This window comes from Hippopotamus amphibius, chromosome 8 (genome assembly GCF_030028045.1).
Source record: "Hippopotamus amphibius kiboko isolate mHipAmp2 chromosome 8, mHipAmp2.hap2, whole genome shotgun sequence".
Classification (NCBI taxonomy): domain Eukaryota; kingdom Metazoa; phylum Chordata; class Mammalia; order Artiodactyla; family Hippopotamidae; genus Hippopotamus; species Hippopotamus amphibius.
This window is the reverse complement of record NC_080193.1, coordinates 42,289,277-42,309,150: the sequence shown is the minus strand read 5'-3', so window position 1 is coordinate 42,309,150 and position 19,874 is coordinate 42,289,277. Positions and strand designations below refer to the sequence as shown.

General features: G+C 34.3%; 1 protein-coding gene across 2 annotated transcripts in view; it reads left to right on the top strand.

Moving 5' to 3' along the window:
* The window catches only part of MAP3K2 (mitogen-activated protein kinase kinase kinase 2), a 94,678-nt gene that overhangs the window by 64,524 nt on the left and 10,280 nt on the right, over positions 1-19,874 (top strand). Inside the window, exons 6-17 of one of the 2 annotated variants that reach the window (XM_057744766.1) lie at positions 1,060-1,173; positions 1,365-1,452; positions 2,990-3,100; positions 4,345-4,475; positions 5,381-5,460; positions 6,693-6,760; positions 6,932-7,024; positions 7,727-7,933; positions 9,638-9,786; positions 10,159-10,290; positions 14,213-14,342; positions 18,848-19,025. In XM_057744766.1, the coding sequence (XP_057600749.1) occupies positions 1,060-1,173; positions 1,365-1,452; positions 2,990-3,100; positions 4,345-4,475; positions 5,381-5,460; positions 6,693-6,760; positions 6,932-7,024; positions 7,727-7,933; positions 9,638-9,786; positions 10,159-10,290; positions 14,213-14,342; positions 18,848-19,025 (1,481 nt within the window). The remainder of the gene's footprint in view (positions 1-1,059; positions 1,174-1,364; positions 1,453-2,989; positions 3,101-4,344; positions 4,476-5,380; positions 5,461-6,692; positions 6,761-6,931; positions 7,025-7,726; positions 7,934-9,637; positions 9,787-10,158; positions 10,291-14,212; positions 14,343-18,847; positions 19,026-19,874) is intronic. The other variant, XM_057744767.1, reaches the window with a different exon arrangement.

The window sequence follows — 19,874 nt, the reverse complement described above, 5'->3', positions numbered from 1 at the left end:
ATGAATGCACACCATGTCAGCTAGTGGGTTTGGGTGCAGATGAAGCTTTTACCCTATGATATTTATTAAACAGTATTTACCAAGTATTTGTATTTTGCTGTGCTCTGTGTTCATTGCTGGCTTAGGGGGAGTCCTTGTCCACAAAGTATTTATACTGTAGAGGACCCTTAACTAACTAAGCCTTGACATAAATGGCTTATATACTCTTTTAGTGCAGGCTCACAAGTGTGGAATATGTTCACTTGTTTTTATTCTTTCCTTTCAGTGAAATGGAATATACTTTGAAGATTATTGACAAAATTGTCTTACGCTATGAAGTTTACGTTTTTTAAAAAAGAAGTATCTTGTTAAGTAGTATGAATCATGCTTTTTCCTCACAGACTGTTCAGGTGCTTTTGTCCCTTATAACATCTGATTCATGAGAGGACTAATGAAAGTAGATTTCAACATTCAGGGCTTACTGTAGGATGGCTCACCCATTTAGCTTACTTGTTTTAGACTGTAGTGGTCAAGTCAGAGGTAGGAGCTCCAGGTGGGCTGTAGATTGCAGGTACATTACTGGGGGCACCCCTCCATGGCATCTGTCACTGATGCTCATTCTATTTTGTATGTTGGTAAGCACACCAGGTGAGAATGAAAATCTGTGGTTACTATAAAAAAAAAAAGTGAAATTTTCATCAGTGCAGATGAAAGATAGTACTTTTATATAGTTTTTCTGTATGTTCCTTAATGCTGTTTCGAGGTGAAGATACTACAACTTAAGTTTAACAATATTATGGAAATATCCTAGAAAATTGATCTTTAATCCTTAATGTGTTTTCTAGAAGAATTTGTTTAATAAAACAACAGTTTATCTATATTCATTTTGTGATTTTAGTGATGGTAGGATGGGAAGAGCAAAACAATATAGATACATGTATTCATTCAGAATTTCATTATACTGACAAATCAAAGAGCAGGGTATTTTGAGATTTATAATTCCATAATAATGGAGATACTCCTGGGAGGACTTTACCTGGTGAGATGTCTACACAATTCCTTATGTTCCTTTTTGTTTAGTTGGTAATTCCATTAACCACCCAAGATGACTTGGACAAAGCGGTGGAACTGCTGGATCGTAGTATTCATATGAAGAGCCTCAAAATATTACTTGTAATAAATGGAAGTGCACAGGTATGAATTGTTTTGTTTTTTTTTTTTCCCATGAGAATTATAGGACTTATGCCAGTAAAGGTCAATATATGAAACATAGTTACATAGAATACCTGGGTTGTATTTGGTAGGGGAAAGGATTCTGATTAAAGCCCTAAAGCTGAAGAATAGCATTAATCCTCTTCTTCTTCTTCTTTTTTTTTTTTTTGTAGGCTACTAATTTAGAGCCATTGCCATCACTAGAAGATTTGGATAACACAGTATTTGGAGTAGAGAGGAAAAAAAGACTTTCTGTAGCAGGTAAGAAAGCTAATGTCTAGATCATGAAATCAGTGATTTCTCAGTTTCATCTCCATCCTTTAGGGCAACACCTAAACATAATTCTGGTAAATAGGAGCCTATTTCTGTATGCTGTGTAATTTACTTCAGTTAACTGTATTGTAGTATTTGACGTCCCTTGAAGTTATGTCAAGTATTAACAATTAGCAGTCTCCAGTTTAAATACTTTCTTTCTTTACCCAGGGTATTTTGATGTTTAACAAATGAAAAGAAAACCTCAGAAGGGTTTTAATCATACAGATAAGCTGAAGGGAAAAAAAAGAAGTAATTCTAACATTAAAATTAATGGATGGACTAAATTTGTAAGCCTTTCTGTAAGCTTTAGGTATTGTCAAGAATGCTATCAAAATAAAGATTGCTAAGAATTTCCAGATTATGCCTTTTAATTACTTTATTATTCATTAAAAATAACACTTATAATTAAGTTTATGGTAAAAAGAAAAACAGATCCTGTGTGCTATTTTTTTTTAAAGGAAGGCCCATTAAAGAGGCATGGTCTGGGCAGAGGTGCTTTGAACTCCCCAGTTCTGTATATCTTCTTCAATTTGTACAAAACATTATATTGCTCAAAAAACACTGGTATAAATCTTTTTTAAAAGATAGGGCAGTGAATATGGGCATTAAAGATAGCATGAAAACATATGTGAGGGATGGATTTAAAGGGGGAAGTAGAAGGAGGCATAAAACAGATGAATGGGGGAAGCAGCAAGGGAATCTTAAGACTGGTGATAGAAGAGGATTGTTAATAAGGAAAGAAAAGATTAAATTGGCATGTGAACCAATCAAAAAATCTGTTATTCATCTTCTGTTTTGGTCCCCAAAAGTTATTTTATGACTACTTCCTTCTAAGTGTCTGTCTTCTGTCTTACTTTGGGCTTCAGTGTTGGAAATATTAGCAGCAGAGATAGTAGACAAGTAAAATAAAAAATTGCTTGTCTTCATTTGGATATATTTTGATATAATTTAAATTTTTGATGAAAGAACATTAGGAGGACCTGAATTCAAATTCCAGCTCTCTAATTAACCTGAGACCAATAACATTGTTCTCATCTTTAAATCATAGGATTGTTGTAGCAATCAATTGAAAGAACGCTTTTAAAGTACATTTTTCTTTTCAAACTAGAAAGCATGACTATTACTAATCAGATATTGCTTTCTTTATCCCTTTTCTTATCATTATAGTACCTATCATTTTAAAGTAAAAAATTGCCAATTCATCTTAGTTGCATTAGACAGAACAAGCTAAATACATTAGTTAAATTGACATTTTAAATTCATTTTGATTTAAAACTGTACTGAATGCTTCCCTCTTATTCTACTAATAAATATTCTTGTTTGACTTCAGTGCCAGCATAAGAAGAAACTGGAAATTGTAAAGTATAAAATTGCTAGTCTTGTCTTGGCACCTCTTTAAACTTGAAATGGCTTTGATAGATAATGACCATTATTTTTTTTCTTTATTTATTGATCATTATTTCCTTTAGTTATTTTTACAAAGATAGAGGAAGAACTTCCTTTATGATGGGAGTATATGCTAGTGTGGAGGTCTCGACCAAGAATGCACTGTCACACCCATTACTAACAAAGGTTCGAAAAAATGGGTTATCAAGTAAGGAAATGAAGAAATTTTCAAAGCCTTTTTTGTTCCCCATCTGCTTTGAATAATGAGTATATTTATCTTCTTTTGTAAATAAGGGCATATGAAAGGAATAAAGAAATTAGGGACATTGTGATCATAGTTGTTACAAAGCCCAAATCAACCCCTGGCTCAGGAGTTCCTAGTAATTTTGGAGTCACGTGTAGAAAATTATCTTTTTTATGCATATCTCTTGGTAATCATTTTGTTCTTTTCTCCCTATCTCTTCACTAACAAATGCCGACATGTATTTACAGTGACTCCTTTACATGAGGCAAAAGCCTTTTTTGCATTAAATCTGACCAGAACTCAAGTGCTCACGTAACTTCCTCATATCCTTTTTATAGTTTAATTTCAAAAAATAAGGAACAGAGCGGAGAAACTGTGTTGATAAACATAGCATAATTAGATGAACTGTATTAGGTTCTCTAATTTTCTAAACTATGAAGAATAAATTCCAGGAATATGGCTTGCCACCAAAAGCCTAATTTTAAGTACCCAGGAATAAAATCCAGGATTCCAAATTGGACATATTCTAATATTGACTAAATGACTAAGAAGTAATCTCACTTTAGATTTCTAAAGATTAAAGAGTGGCAATGGAAAGAACATCATGTAGACAAATGTGCATAGCATATGCTCATTATGAATCATTTTGCCATCACAACACCCTTGCAAAGGAGAGATTTAGTCCCTTGTTTACAAATGAGGAAACAGGTTCATGGAGGTTGGATAACTTTCCCAAAGATGCAGAGCTGATAAATAACTGGAACTGGGATTTAAACTGAGGTTGGACTTTAAAGCCCATATTCTTTCCACAGCATCATGATGCCTTCCATAAATTACATTAAAGGGTAACATATGCCAGGGTACAAGTGACCTTTGAAAGTGCGGAAGCAGTGACATTTATCTAAAAGTCTTTACTGTATTATGAACCCCATCATGTAGTTGTCAGCAGTCAGAAGAACATACCACCTAATAAGTGTAAATGACTATTACAATAAGGTTAATAATTACAGTAGGGTGGGAGTTCAGAAAGAATTAAAAGCATTTGAAGTTTTACAGACATCAGTGCTCTGATAAGCTTTAATAAAAACTATATTTCAGTTGCTAAAAGCGTTAGTACTATAGTCCAGAAATTCTGAGTATATATTTAATTAAACAAGGATTGGTTCCCTACTGGAATTTATAAAATCATATAATTTTTCTCCTTTGAGGTCCCACTAGTAGAGATAGAAGCTCCCCTCCCCCTGGATACATTCCCGATGAATTACACCAGGTTGCCCGGAATGGGTCATTTACCAGTATCAACAGTGAAGGAGAGTTCATTCCAGAGAGCATGGACCAAGTAAGCAAAATTTGGAAGTGGTTTTTCATTTCATTTCATTTAAAGGAATGTTGTCGGGGACAGTGTGGTTTGGCAGGTATATGGAGGGGGTATTTGTTTTACCTCTTCTCCAGTCCCATCTCTTCCTTTTTAAGTGAACAAAATGATAGAAATATAGAAAAAAACCCCACTAATTTACGTGTCCGTGTTCATTCATGTGTAAAGAAAGGTGGAATAAAGCTGATTTTCTTATGTTGCTCATCTGTAAATGAATGAATGCGTTTGTTTATAATTCTGGGATTAACATTCAAAGTTTTTAAATTAACATTTGAAAGATACCGTAACACTATAAATATTTAACTTTATGAAGCTGATGTTTGTCTGCTTAAACATTTTTAAATGTTTTTTAAAGTTTTGTAGTATTGAAGTATTTTCATGGAGTTGCTGTTGTTTTCTTTATATTGCCTGCTTATAATATTACAGGAGTTTACATTTTCTAATAATGTAGCAGTACTGGTGTCATTTGTTTCAGTTTGGGTGGCACCTTTGTTCAGTTTTCAGTAAACAAAATTATGTGAAGTGTTTTAGCTTTTAATTATTTAGATAATAATCCAGAGAGAAAGAAATAGAAAATTTCTATTTTTTCTGTTAGGAAATTTTGAAGTTGTAGCCTACCTTAACAGGGACAGCTACTTTTAAAACATTTAAAAATGAATAACTCTGGGGATGACTGCTGTTTCTTTTTGGGTACTGAAAGTGTTCTGAGGTGGTGGTGAGGGTTATACATTCTCAGTATTAACCACTGAATTGTACTATATGCTTTAACTGGGTCAATTTTATGATACATGAATTATATCTCAGTAAAGCTGTTTTACAGTAACTTCTGGTTATCATGTAGAATCAAGGTGGACTCCTTATTTTTCTAGATGCTGGACCCATTATCTTTAAGCAGCCCTGAAAATTCTGGCTCAGGAAGTTGTCCATCACTTGATAGCCCTCTGGATGGGTAATGTCGATTGTAGCTTTTGTTTTTTTAATATATGTGGGTAAATATCCATATATATAACATGCTGACCTATCAACTCTTTTGTGCTACATTCAGAGGAATGTAGTTGATACTCATCTATACTTATGGCAAATTGATTCAGTTTGGAGTTCATGGGGCTCAGTATCTTTTTTAGTTAAAATGATATCTGATTATAATATTTTGAGTTTCCTGCTTGCTAAATTGCTTGAAACTGAAGGCAAACTTAGAATTTATGTATGTTTACTTTTAAACCTGTATTGGTGAAACTGCTATTAAATTTTTCATAGTAGGTTTGGTTTTGGAGATTCTTGAGTTGTTTCACCTGTTCAGGGTTATATTCATTCTGGCACCAAATTATAAATAATGTGCATTCTTGGTGATTATGTCCCAGTGTTTTGATTGTCAATTAAAATTAAGTAGTTTTGCGAGATATCTGTTCAGGAATATAAGCTGAATTGAGTTGCATCTGTGAAGTTTTTGTTACAAGTGCTCCCTCTCTCCTGGTCTCAATAGGACAGTGTTCACCTATAGCATGCAAAGTCAGTATCTTTAACATCATGACCCACTTAATCTCCTCTGGAATTGCTTTATGAAAGCCAGTGCTGAAAATATAACTAATATTGTATAGAAATATACATTTAATTTTCCATTACCTGTATACATGAAACTTTGTGCCCATGTCTATCTCAAGATAGATATTTAAAACATCTAAGAAATTCAGGGAAATAGTGTTGTGAAAGCTTTATTGTATTGAGTACTTAATATTTGAAAGACACTGTCCTGAGATAGGTATAAAATTGATGAGTTAGACATTATTATCTCCTTGTTATAAATGGGGAAATAGTCTCAGAAAGGTGATTTGCCAAGGTTGCAACAGCTAGTTTAAGTGGCAGAGCTAGGATTGAAACACAGTTGTTTCCATGCATCTGTAATTCCAAAATATATTGTTCTTACCACTGTACTCTGTGGGTTAATTTTAACAGCCAGGCTTTTGCATTCATGTAGCAAATAAGAGTTTGAAAAGAAGTTTCAGAGTAAGGGCACATATATGTGTGTCTGTGTATGTGTGTATATATAAAATATATGTCATTTTATATATGTATATATGCATATCTACACGTACGTACAGGTAGATATTGATATTGCATAAAGATTTTTAAAAATGTTCTAAGTGCTTTCTCTTAAAGTAACGAGACTTTTTCTGCTTTTAGAGAGAGCTATCCAAAATCTCGAATGCCTAGGGCCCAGAGCTACCCAGATAATCATCAGGAATTTTCAGGTTAGACTGTTCACACCCTAAGTGTTTAAATGTTTATGTCATTGAATAATCTTTTGGCTGGGAGGGCGAGGGAAATTTTTTTAAAAATCAAATAAAAATGTGTAAATGTGTTTTTCATCATTAGAAATATTTGACTTTTGTAACATATAACTTTCTTGTGTGTCTTAATAGACTATGATAACCCTATCTTTGAGAAATTTGGAAAAGGAGGAACATATCCAAGAAGGTATCATGTTTCATATCACCATCAAGACTATAATGATGGTAAGTTTACTAGATAAAAGAACAATTTGTTAAAAAATCTCAGCAACAATAAAAATAAATTTCCTATATCTGCTTAGTTTTCTGCTTAAAACTTTTTTTAAAGATATTTGATCATAACTAAAACTACAATAACATCTTAGCTTTATGCCAACTTACCTCATAATGCTTGTCTTTCCCTTAGAAAGAAAAGTAGTTAAAAATGCTGTTGATTAGAAAATTATTCCTTGATGATGAAATGCATACTTCATTGTCCTTTTAAGGAAAAAAAATTAATACCTATAAACTTTCCAATTCTTGTTTTATATTCTAAATCATTATTAGAAATGAGAATAAAATATATTTTTTCTCCCTTTTATACAAAACTGAAGGAGTTCTATGCTTTTATGAATGTGTGTTAACATAAGAAGTTATTTGAACTTATATTCAGATTCTGTTTCTTTTTTCCCCACTTTTCATTTCTGCTTTCACTTTCTCTGTATATTTATTTTTTACTTCATGATTCAGTATTTGCAAGGATATTTCCTTGAACCCTTAAAAATTACTATTCTTAAATTTAAAACATACAATCAAATAATCATTGCTGTTTTAGTTTCTTAGCCTAGTCACAGAACAAATTTCTGTTCCTTATGTTACAAATTTTAAATACTTTCAATTACAATATATTAATAAAAGTTGCAAGGTAATTTTGTTTTCATTTTGTAGGTCGTAAAACTTTTCCAAGAGCTAGAAGGACCCAGGGGACCAACTTCCGGTCTCCTGTGAGTTTTAGTCCTACTGACCACTCCTTAAGCACTAGTAGTGGAAGCAGTATCTTTACCCCAGAGTATGATGAGAGTCGAATACGAAGAAGGGGAAGTGACATAGACAATCCTACTTTGACTGTAATGGACATCAGCCCACCCAGCCGCTGTGAGTAATAGAAATTGGCATAGTGAAATGTGTAGCAGAACCTTTGCAGAATTTTATAGTATTAAAAGGAATAAATATCAAGCCAGTCCTCAAGGTGAGACCAGATTCTCAAAAGAAGTAAAAATGGTATTTCTAAAGGTGGTTGTAATGTCAAGTATAAGCATGGCATTACTGCTTAATTTAACTTTAAATGTCCTTTGCTTTTATTAGGAAAATTGTTACCAGTTAGTCATTCGTTCATTCATTCCACATATCCTTATTGTGTGCTTAGCTCTGAGATTTCAAATATGACCTCTAAGATGTAGTCTAATAGGGAGAATGATGTGTGGAGAAATAATTATAGTATAACATCTAGTCTAGACCTTTAATGTGAATAGGAATTCACCAGTTAAGGAGGTGACGTGTGTAAGAGGCCATGACATATTCTGAAAATGGGGAATAGTTCATTTTCGGCTGAAATTGAGGATATCTTACTTGAAACAGTGGAAGTAGAATTAGAATGGTAACTAAGGCCAGATTGTGAAGTATTTGAACTTTATCATGTAAGCAGTATCTAAAAGATTCATGCTCAGAGATATTCATTGCAGCAATATTTTTATACTCTGAATTCCTCTCTTTTGTGCTAGTATTGTCATATTTTACTTTTACATCGGCAACTCTCACTACATTGCTATTTTTGCTTTAGACAACTATATTTTAAAGTGATTAAAAATAAGAGAAGAATGTCTTATATATACCTCCAGTTTATTTCTGTAGATCTTTTTTAATTTTATTTATTTATTTATTTATTTCTTTATTTTATTGGCTGTGTTGGGTCTTTTTTGCTGTGCACGGGCTTTCTTTAGTTGTGGTGAGTGGAGGCTACTCTTCATTGTGGTGCGCAGGCTCCTCATTGCCGTGGCTTCTCTTCTCCTGTTGTGGAGCACAGGCTCTAGGCGCGTGGGCTTCAGTAGTTGCAGCACATGGGCTCAATAGTTGTGGCTCACGGGCTCTAAAGCTCAGGCTCAACAGTTGTGGCACACGGGCTTAGTTGCTCCATGGCATGTGGGAACTTCCTGGAGCAGGGATCAAACACGTGTCCCCGGCATTGGCAGGCGGATTCTCAACCACTGCGCCACCTAGGAAGCTCTATTTCTGTAGATCTTTATTTGTGTAGATCCAGGATTCTGTCAGGTGTCAAATTCCTTTTGCCTGAAGAATTGTTTTTAACCTTTTCTTGTAATACGAGTCTAATTAATTCTTTCAGCTTTTGTTTGTTTGAGAAACTTATATTTCTCCTTTATTTTTGAAAGACATATATTTTTTCTGGGTATAGAATTCTGGGCAGTTTTTTTTCTTTCAGTACTTTAAAGTTGTGTCTCCATTGCCTTCTGGCTTATATACTTTCTGAGAAGTGTGCTGTATTTCTTATCTTTGTTCCTCTGTTGTATATAGTGTGCTTTTTTCCCTTGCTGGCTGCTTTCAAGATTTCCTCTTGTTAGAATGGGAGTGATCGTCTTTCCAGCTTTCTACATTGTGGGCACATGAAAAACTAATTACAAATATTACTGCAATAAAGATTAGGAGTCGTGCTTCTTACATTTGGATGAACATGATTTTCGCTTAATATCCAAGCATATTCAATTAAGGATATCACTAATGCTGTAGTCCTTAACCATTGTGTGCTGTTGGGATATTCTATTTTAAGAAAATGTTCTTTTTTAGCACCTCGTGCTCCAACCAACTGGAGATTGGGCAAACTGCTTGGCCAGGGAGCCTTTGGCAGGGTTTACCTCTGTTATGATGTTGATACAGGAAGAGAATTGGCTGTTAAGCAAGTTCAGTTTGACCCAGATAGCCCTGAGACCAGCAAGGTAAGAATCACAGAACAAGCTACTTTGTCACATTATAGGAAGCATTTTTACTAAAATAAATATAACACACAATAGAAGTTTTTGTTTTTCTCAATACAGATTATTTGCCAAAAAAATAATTAGATATGTTTATTTACTTTGTACTATGGATTTTTCTCTTTTAGTACTCAGTTATATTCCTAATCTGGTTTAGTGTTGCTTTAGCATACCATCAATACTGTTACAAAAGTTATTGTTTAGAAACTTTAAGATGTTTATTCCATGGGAAGTGAAAATTTCAGAATGAAATCACCTTGATGGTTGATGAAGTTCGAATTTTGTTGCTTTTACTAGCAATGCTGTAAAGACTTAACAGTGAGTTCTGTCTTTCAGGAAGTAAATGCACTTGAGTGTGAAATTCAGTTGTTGAAAAACTTGCTGCATGAGCGAATTGTTCAGTATTATGGCTGTTTGAGGGATCCCCAAGAAAAAACACTTTCCATATTTATGGAATATATGCCAGGGGTAAGTTAGTACATCCTTTGAAAATAAAGATATTCTGTTTAAAGTCTTAGTTGAGGATAAAGGAAAACAACAAAACTTTGATTATAAAATGTTAAGGACATTTTAGAAGAGTTTTAAATTGGAGCTGGGTAATATAATTTTGTTTTCTGTCTTCATCTATCTTCGTATTTTTTAACTCATTTTTTATTTTTTATTTTTTTTAACTCATTTTTTAAAAATACTAAAGTATGCTAAAATAGGTTACAGACTTCATAGCAGTGTATACTCAGATTTCCCTAAATGCCCTAAAAATAACCCATAATAACTGGTTTATCCAAACCGGGATTCAGTCCAGGACCACACATTACATTTTGCTACTATGTCTCTTACTCCTCTTTTAATCTAGAACAATTTTTAGATGACATAGATTTGACACAGAGACCAAGCTAGTTGTTCTATTGACAATCTCATCTCATAGATTTCTCCCATCGTTTCCTCATGGTGGTGTTTAGTTTGTTCCTTTATCCCATATTTCCAGTAAACTCCAAGTTAGATCTAAAATCTAAATTTTATTCAAATTCAGCATGCATCCCATTAGGAGACAATTTCTGGTTGTTCTACTGGTAGTGATGCTAAGATTGACTGCTTGACTAGGGTGATTGACATCCTGATTCTCCATTGTTATGTTTTGCTTTTCCCGAAGACCAGAAAGTAATCTGAGCTGTAGCAGTGGCACATAGGAATATCCAGTTCCTTTTCAACCATCTGCCTAGTGTTTTAACATAGATTGATAATCATTGCCTGAGTCAGTAATTTTATTAGGAGGTGAAAAATGTGATTTACTCTGTCATTCCTTCTTTATTATTTTTAGTATTTGTAGAGTACATTCTAATACTAGTGATTTTCAAGATGGTGTATTTACTCACTTAAGAATACATTCATTCTCAAAATAGGCAATACATGTTAGAAAAAGGCTCGATTTATGGATCTTGAAGGGAACAGCTTATTAGAATTGTATGTAGGATGTACAGGTTGCAGTTTAATCTTATGGATCAATAAAACTGTGAATCAGTATCTCATAGTACAGTTGTCTCTCAGTATTGGAACCCGGGGAATTGGTTCCAGGACTTCCCACAGATATCAAAACCCAAAGATGCTCAAGTCCTTTATATAATGTTGTAGTATTTGCATATAACCTACACACATCCTCCCATATACTTTATCATCTCTTAATTACTTGTAATACCTAATACACTGTAAATGCTATGTAAATAGTTACAGCTACAAGGTAAATGCTATGTAAATAGTTGCCAGTGCAGCAGATTCAAGTTTTGCTTTTTGGAACTTTCTGGAATTTTTTTTCCAAATATTTTCAATCAACAGTTCTTTGAATCCGCAGATGTGGAGCCCGTGAACATAGAGGGCCATTGTAACGGTCCTAACCATCCTCAGTCTCACAGGAGCAACAGTAAACTTCACTTTGATTTTTATCTTTATGAATAATTGTTTATAGTGACACCATTGTTATTTATCATTGCTACTTTTTTATTTTCAAAGATCATATTGGCATTGTAAGTTGTTTTTTAAAATTTAGTCTGCAGAGGTAATCCTTAGGAATGAGAAAGCTGTGTACCTTTGTTTTAGTACTATCTGTGATGGAAAAAATAAAACATCAGTACCCCCAGTGGAGGTAAATTATGATGGCATTGTCCAAGAGAATATATATTAAAAATTAAAGTTGTGAAGGCCGTGTAGCAAAGTTGGAGGAAGTACTTAGAGAAAAAGAAAATAAAATGCTTTTTAATGCAGGTAATGATATATTAAAAGTATCTGTATTCGGACAAGAACAGAAGAAACTTACAAAAATGAAAATGTATTATATTGGGATTGGGATTGACTTTTATTCAGATTTCCATTACTTGTTTGTGCAATAAATATTTAAATTAAAAATAAAAAATAATTATGAATAAATGTGAATACAGACCCGATTGTTGAAGATAAAATTAATTAAAATGGTTCATTGGTTAGAACCAATTTATGTCACAAAGAGAGATACAGGTAATCTTTATATATTTAGCAATCTTAAGACTAAATTAGGACTATTCAGGAAGAGGTGTTAGATCACGTTTATCAGTTTTTGTAAAGACAGGTATCTTTTTTTCTTTTTTTAAAAAAAATATTTATATTATTTAATTTACTTATTTATTTTTGGCTGCATTGGTTCTTAGTTGAGGCATGCAGGATCTTTTATTGCAGTGCGAGGGCTTCGCTGTAGCTGTGGTGTGCAGGTTTTCTCTTCTCTAGTTTTGGCATGTAGGCTCCAGGGCCCTTGGGCTCTGTAGTTGTGGCACACAGAGTGAGTGGGCTCTGTAGTTTGTGGCATGCAGGGTCTCTAGTTGAGGCGTGTGAGCTCATTAGTTGTGACATGTGGACTTAGTTGCCCCACAGCATGTGGGATCTTAGTTCCCCGACCAGGGATCAAACCTGCTTCCCCTGCTTTGCAAAGCAAATTCTTTACCACTGGACCACTGGGGAAGTCCCATATTATCTCTTTAAAAGAAAAGATTTGGGGGATTTCCCTGGTGCTGCAGTGGTTAAAAATCTGCCTGCCAGTGCAGGGGACATGGGTTCCATCCCTGGTCCAGGAAGATCCCACACGCCACGGAGCAACTAAGCCTGTGTGCCACAACTACTGAACCTGTGCTCTAGACTCCGGGAGCCACAACTGCTGAGCCCATGTGCTGCAACTGCTGAAGCCCACATGCCTAGAGCCCATGCTCTGCAATGAGAAGCCTGCGCACTGCACAAAGTGTAGCCCCCGCTTACCACAACTAGCGAAAGCCAGCACACAGCAGCAAAGACCCAACACAGCCAAAAATTAATTAATTAATTAATTTTAAAAATAAAGATTTTTGTCCCTCAGGAAGCATTTTATTTCTGTCTTTTAAAGTTGTGATTATTTATCAGATTTGCACATTGTAATTTAGCAGGGAAGCTTTTTCAAAATTCAAGTGCCTATGCCTCATCTCAGATTGATTCCCTGTTCTCAGAGGTGGCACCTCATCCTGCCTAAAACCACTTAAAAAATTAGAAATTCCTTTTTAATATATTTATCTCATGTTTTGAACTAAAATGGTGAGTATATACAAGAAAAACTTTAAAATCTCATGTGTGTTCTGATCTTCTAATTATACCCATCCTTTCTCCTGAGAAGTAAATTTGCAGATATCAATAAAACAGTGTTTTAAAAACAGAGTAAGAACAAAATAAATAATATTAAAGTGGGACATATGTAGAAGGGCAAGTAGGACAATCAGAAATGTATTCAGAGCAAAATCAAGCAAAATAAAAGTAATAGAGAATTTAAACACAGTTGCAAGGAACAGGAGGTAGAATCAGCATAGTCACAGAAACAAGGGTATCAGTCAAAAAATAACTATAAAGGCTTCATTCAGCTATGACCCATACTCTTCCACAGTTCTAGTCAGGGAATGTGGTAGAGTTTTATGTTATATTAATGGTATATAATGTCCTTCATGAGAATTCTTGTGCTCTCCAGTTAAAGCCTCCCAGTCATGAACTAAGCTTCTCCAAATTAAAGCATCTAGTTTTAAGATAAATAAGTTACGGGGATATAATATACAGCATAAGGACTATAGTCAATAATACTGTAATAACTTCGTACAGAGATAGGTGGTTACCAGACTCATCATGGTGATCATTTTGTAATGTATTTAAATGTCAAATCCCCATGTTATACACCTGAAACTAGCATGACATTGTATGTCATCTAAACTTCAATTAAAAATAAATAAAATAAAGATTACTTTATTTAGTTGATAAGAATAACAGATAAATAATGTGCACAAATCTTTAAAAATATTTACTAGTAGTTTTCATTTCAAACCATACTGTAGTTTTCTTTTGTTTTCTTTTATCCTAGGGTTCAATTAAGGACCAATTAAAAGCATATGGCGCTCTTACTGAGAATGTGACTAGGAAATACACCCGTCAGATTCTGGAGGGAGTCCATTACTTGCACAGTAATATGATTGTTCATAGAGATATAAAAGGTAAGTAATGAAGTATTTTTTAAGTACACAGTTTTTTTTTTTTAATGAAACGTGCTGTAATTAAGAAATTCAACATTTAAATTAATAAATCTACCTCTAAAATACTATGGGAAAACAATTCCAGCTAGTCCTGTTATTCAGGTTTCCACAAGAGGGACGCTTCCCTGTGGGGGTTCACATTTTCATTAAGGTTCCAATGAGCATAAAAATGAGACGTGTTTTGATACATACCACGTAGGCATTAGAACACAGTGGTTAAGGATAGGGGCTCTGATTTGACCTGATTCAAATTCAGGCTTTATCCATCACCAGATGTGTGACCTTGGACAAACACTTAATCTCTCTGTGCCTCAGTTCCTCATTTTTAAGGAGGGTGATAATAGTGGACAGCTCATAGGAGTCTTATAAAGATTAAATGAGTTAATGCATACTACATGCTTAAAACCACGCCTGATACCTAGAAAGCACTGAGAAGTCAGTCACGATGATGGTGATGTACCTTATGTTGAGATCGTATCTAAAGCTTTGGTAATGGACCTCATTACCAAAGGAGAGAATAAGAAGAGAGCCCAAGACTGAGCTTTGATAAATTCCAACTCAGTTAAGCTCACTTTTTAAAACTCCAAAGCACAGCTGTTTTCATGGATCAGGTACATAAGGTAACTGCATGAAGTGAGCCAAAATAGTGATGAAGATGTGTAAGTTTGAGAGTCGTAAAATTCTGTAATGCTAGCATACTGGGAGGCTTCATTCTGTAAAAACCAGGTTGTGACCTGAATGTAAAGATCACTTTATTCAATCAGTTGATGAAATAATGAATCAAATACACAACACACTTTTATAAATAATAAATTAAAAAAATTTTTTTCATTGGTCTTTCTGGGGCCTCTTATTAGCTACGAGGAATTTACTTCCTTTCTGTGATGTGTCACACCCTGAATATGGCCATATTCAGGCTAAAGAGAACATTCCTAACCAGTGTCTGGTCATAGAGTATAATCTGCTGCAGAATGCCTGAGCCAGATCACATGTACAGCATAGACCTTACACCATGGCTTATGATCTGAAAGAAATAGGACCCTCTCTTTTACCTCAAGATCTACGCAGCTTAGGCAGACCTCAGTTGTCAGGTTCAAAACCTGAAAGCTTAAAGAACCACATAAGGTGGTGACCATTTTGTAATGTATAGAAATATTGAATCACAATGTTGTACACCCTGGAACTAACATAGTGTTGCAGGTCAAGTATACGTCAATTAAGTATACTCCCTGTACTTCACAGGGAAATGATTTGATTGTGAATTAATCTATTAGGAATAATCTCTATTCAAGCCAGTTTCTCTTTAGCCCTCATGGTAAGATAAGGTAAAGGAACTAAGGGGAGCTACCCTCCAAGTGGATCTTCTAACCTTGCCAGTAAAATGAGGAGGTTGGAATCAAGCTGATTTAAAAACATTATTGGGCAAATATGTTGATAAGAAAAACGTAAGATATAAAATTGGTTATGCAGTATGACCTCAAGTTTGTAAAGCATGACCTGGAAGAGTAACTTCCACATGATTAACAGTGGTTATTTCCAAGTGGCAGGATGAGTGATAGTTGTTTTTCTCCTGCACACTTTTTACTTTTTATGTATTTTCTAAATTTTTGTAATGAGCAGTTTTTAAATGGCAAGGGAAAAGGAAAGCTAGTTGATTACATTTATGTTTAGAATCATGAGTTCATAATGAAACCTAGGGTAAAAGTTAATTGATCATTGTTGCTAGGGAACCAACTCATTTCATAATAGGGTTTCTTTATTCTTTTGTGAACTATAGTACTGAGGACTAAATAGTGGATGAAAGGAAACTTACCTTTTTAAAAATATTTTGGCTAACAAATGAAGAAGACATGATAAAATAGTACCATTTTACAACCACTAACAGCTTAATAGATTAAAGCACTAAACATTAATAGCTGCTGACATCACTTCACATAGACAGTCTATCATTACATACTTCCTATTCATAGACCGTATCATTATCTACAAAGTAATTTTGCCAAAAAAAAAAAATTTGAACCTGAATCTGATCAAGCCTCTAGATTCAGCTACCAAACTGTAGAATTGTAGAACATATATAGAGAACAGATGAACATGTTAAATGACTCCTTGGGATGGACTCAGCAAAATCTAGACAATAAGAAAGCTGTAGGCAGACAACTTAGACTCTTCATAAATTGCAAGGGAAAAAAAAAGAAGATTGGAGGGAACTTTGGGGAAGACTTAAAAAATGTATCAGTGATTCTCAAAGTAAGGGCCTTATTTGGATTCTGATATTGTTTTTAAAGAAAAAGTATAAAAAAAAGTATGTATTTAATAATATTAAGGAGTTGTCTATTCTCTTAGGTGTGATAAGAGTTTTTATCTTTTGAAGTTGTGTACTGAACTATTTATTGATCATGATGTCTTTGATTCAGATAACATGAGAGGGGAAGGAGGAGCGGCTGGTAATATTGTTGGAAGAGGTTGCTCAGGTGGTTGTTGGGGCTGGGTATGGGGTGTTCTGTGTGCTTTTGTGTATATTTGAAAAGTCTTCTTAATAGCTTACTTTTAACATATCCAAAGTAAGTTTTTAAAAAATTAGATAACTATATTGGGAACCTGGCTATACATTTTCTCCTCAGCTCTTTGTATGTATGGGCATTGGTTCAGCATTGGTGATTACTCCCCAGAGATAGCTCTCCTTGTCTGTGATCTGTCTGGGACTGTTCATTCCCAGCTGTAGCCAGTGAAAACTGGCTTGTTTGTTGTCCTTCCTCAGCTTAAATATTTTAGGCACAGTGGCTTTTTTTTGACAGAATCCTTCCTTAAGTATTGGACAGTGGGAAGTGTTAAAAAGGCAGTGCTATTTTAGAGAATCGCCGGTACCATGGCATACTTAGGCTTATGGCATGCAGAGAATGTATCCTTGACCCTCCCCTGGAGAGAGGCTTTGGACAGACTGGGAAATTTGCTGGGAGAACAGAAAGACAGGTGGGGATGGACAGTCTGCATTCTCTATAATATATACAGTCTATATTATATAACTACTCTATAATATATAATACAGTCTATAATATAGATTTTTCTCCACTATTCACTCTCTTTAGAGGCCATTAAAAAAAAAAAGACAAATAAGGAATTTTTAAAGTTTAAAATATGGTTAACATTAGGAAGACTTAAAAATAAGAATTGAGGTAAAGTTTAGAATCTAAAATTAGATACACTAATAGTTGCTTATTTAAAAACAGGTAGTTTATAGAAAAAGCTAAAAATGAGACTAGAAGTAATTTATATATGAAGAAAGTAGACTGACAGTCCCAGAAAAAAAGATTGAGTTTAAAGAATGATAAAGGGGAAAATAGAGAATAAAAATAAATGAACCTAGCTCCTAGATCTTTGTTTCTGATACCATTCTCCACTAAAAGGAACTAGTGCTCCTTGGAGAAATGGCTGATTCTAGAACTGGTGCAGGAGATACACAAGGTGAGCCTGGAGCATCTTCTAGTACCAGAATGCTAACAACAAACCATCAATCCAGAAATCAAATCAAGGAAGAACACAATTGAGGTATGACAAAGGGACATAGGAACCAATAGAAAGAGAGCTCCTAGTGGCCAAAGCTGGAACAGCTTGAGCAAAAAATAAGTCATTGGATTATAACCCAGAATATAAAATAAATATCCAGGTGTTCAGACTGATAGAAATGGATAGTTGAAGAAATAAATGGGAGAGAAGAGGCAAATCTCCCATGCAAATAATGTATGTAACCACTAAGCCTGGAGCGTAACTTCTCACTCCTTTACACGTAGTGAACTTCTTCCAAAGAGCTTAATATGGAAAGGGGGAAAGAGTAACTTTATAGTGGAGGACTCTGCAAACACTACCTCAGCCAAGCAATTAAGGTCAGTTTATAATAAATAAAATTAAAAGTTTATTATAGAAGTAAATGAAATTTTAAAACAGAAACCTCAAAGCTTGCTTGGAATAGATTTAAAATATACTGTATCAAAATTGAGATTGAAGAATGAAAACTTTTGATTGTGAAGGTCCCTTAGGACGTTCCCCAGGAGGTGCTAGATTCTCAGGGAAATAAACTGTAGACCTGGCCTTCTTGCTTTATGACAGAGAAACTGGAGCCAAAAGCCTGCTATTGCTTTCTTCGTCCTTCTCTGAACTTCCCATTCTTAGTCCTTTTCCTTTTGTCTTCTTTTTCATCCTCATCTCCCACTTGCACTAGTCCTTTTCAATGGGAGAACCTTCTTAGGTCCTGAAGCACACACAGGTGACTCTAAATATTTATTGTTCCTGTAGTAAATCTTTAATGCACACTGACTGGCATTATGCCAGATACTGCTCAGAAGGTGAAAAGCAGCCTGGTTTTGGAGACAGATTGAAGAGTCCACTAAGTAATTTTTTGCCATTGTAGTATGTTATATTTCAAATTGCCAATAAAAATAATGAAGTGAGGATATTTCTTGTTTTAGGTGCAAATATTCTGCGGGATTCAACAGGCAACGTCAAACTAGGAGATTTTGGAGCCAGCAAACGGCTTCAAACCATCTGTCTTTCAGGGACAGGAATGAAGTCTGTCACAGGCACACCATACTGGATGAGCCCTGAAGTGATTAGTGGAGAAGGCTATGGCAGAAAAGCAGATATCTGGTAGGTTTTGATGGGGATTTGCCTGAAAACACATGCTTTCTTAACATATTTCCACCCAGGGTGGAAATTACTGAGATGGATTTAAATTATTTTTTGTACTTTTGAAATAGGATATCAGGATTACAAGGGTTAATATCATTTTAATTATGTCTCTTTGAGGCTTAATAATTGACTAAATAGAGCTTTTGAGCCTGTCTTCCATTCTTTAGGAAGGATTTCATCTTAAGCAAATTTCAGCATTAGAAAGCTATCTTCATTTTATTTTCCTGAAGAACTTTAAAAGTAATTAATCTATTGTTAGTCTTATAATTCAGTTAACCTTTAATTGCTTAATAATTTTAAGTTAGAACATAAAATGACCATTTCCTACCTCGCACTGAGAAAAGTTTCTAATAGATATTCATTTTAAGCACCTAAAGACAAAGAATTTCTAGTGTTTGTATTCTTTGTAGGATAAAGACAAAAAAATATATTCAATGCCAGATTAGAGAATTATGTAAAGCTAAAATTATTTGTTGTCTAACAAATTTGAGAGCTTAAATTACAGTTTATTTTCATTGATTTTTATGTTTAAACTTCAGGTTTTATTTTTGCTTTTTTTGTTTTTTTTAGCTCAAACACAAGCTGCTTACTTTATTTCTTTAACAGTGAAACAGTAATAACACAATAATTTAGTTGTAACAAAGCCATCAACAGAGCAGTATAAAAACAGCTAAAGCATTGCTTCAGCTCAAATTGGTTATCTCCTTTAAACAGGAAAAACCACCATTAGTCTAGGGATTCTCAAACCTATCCACACATTTAAGGAATGGAAGGAAGGAGGAGGATTGGTGCTTAAAAATCAGGTAT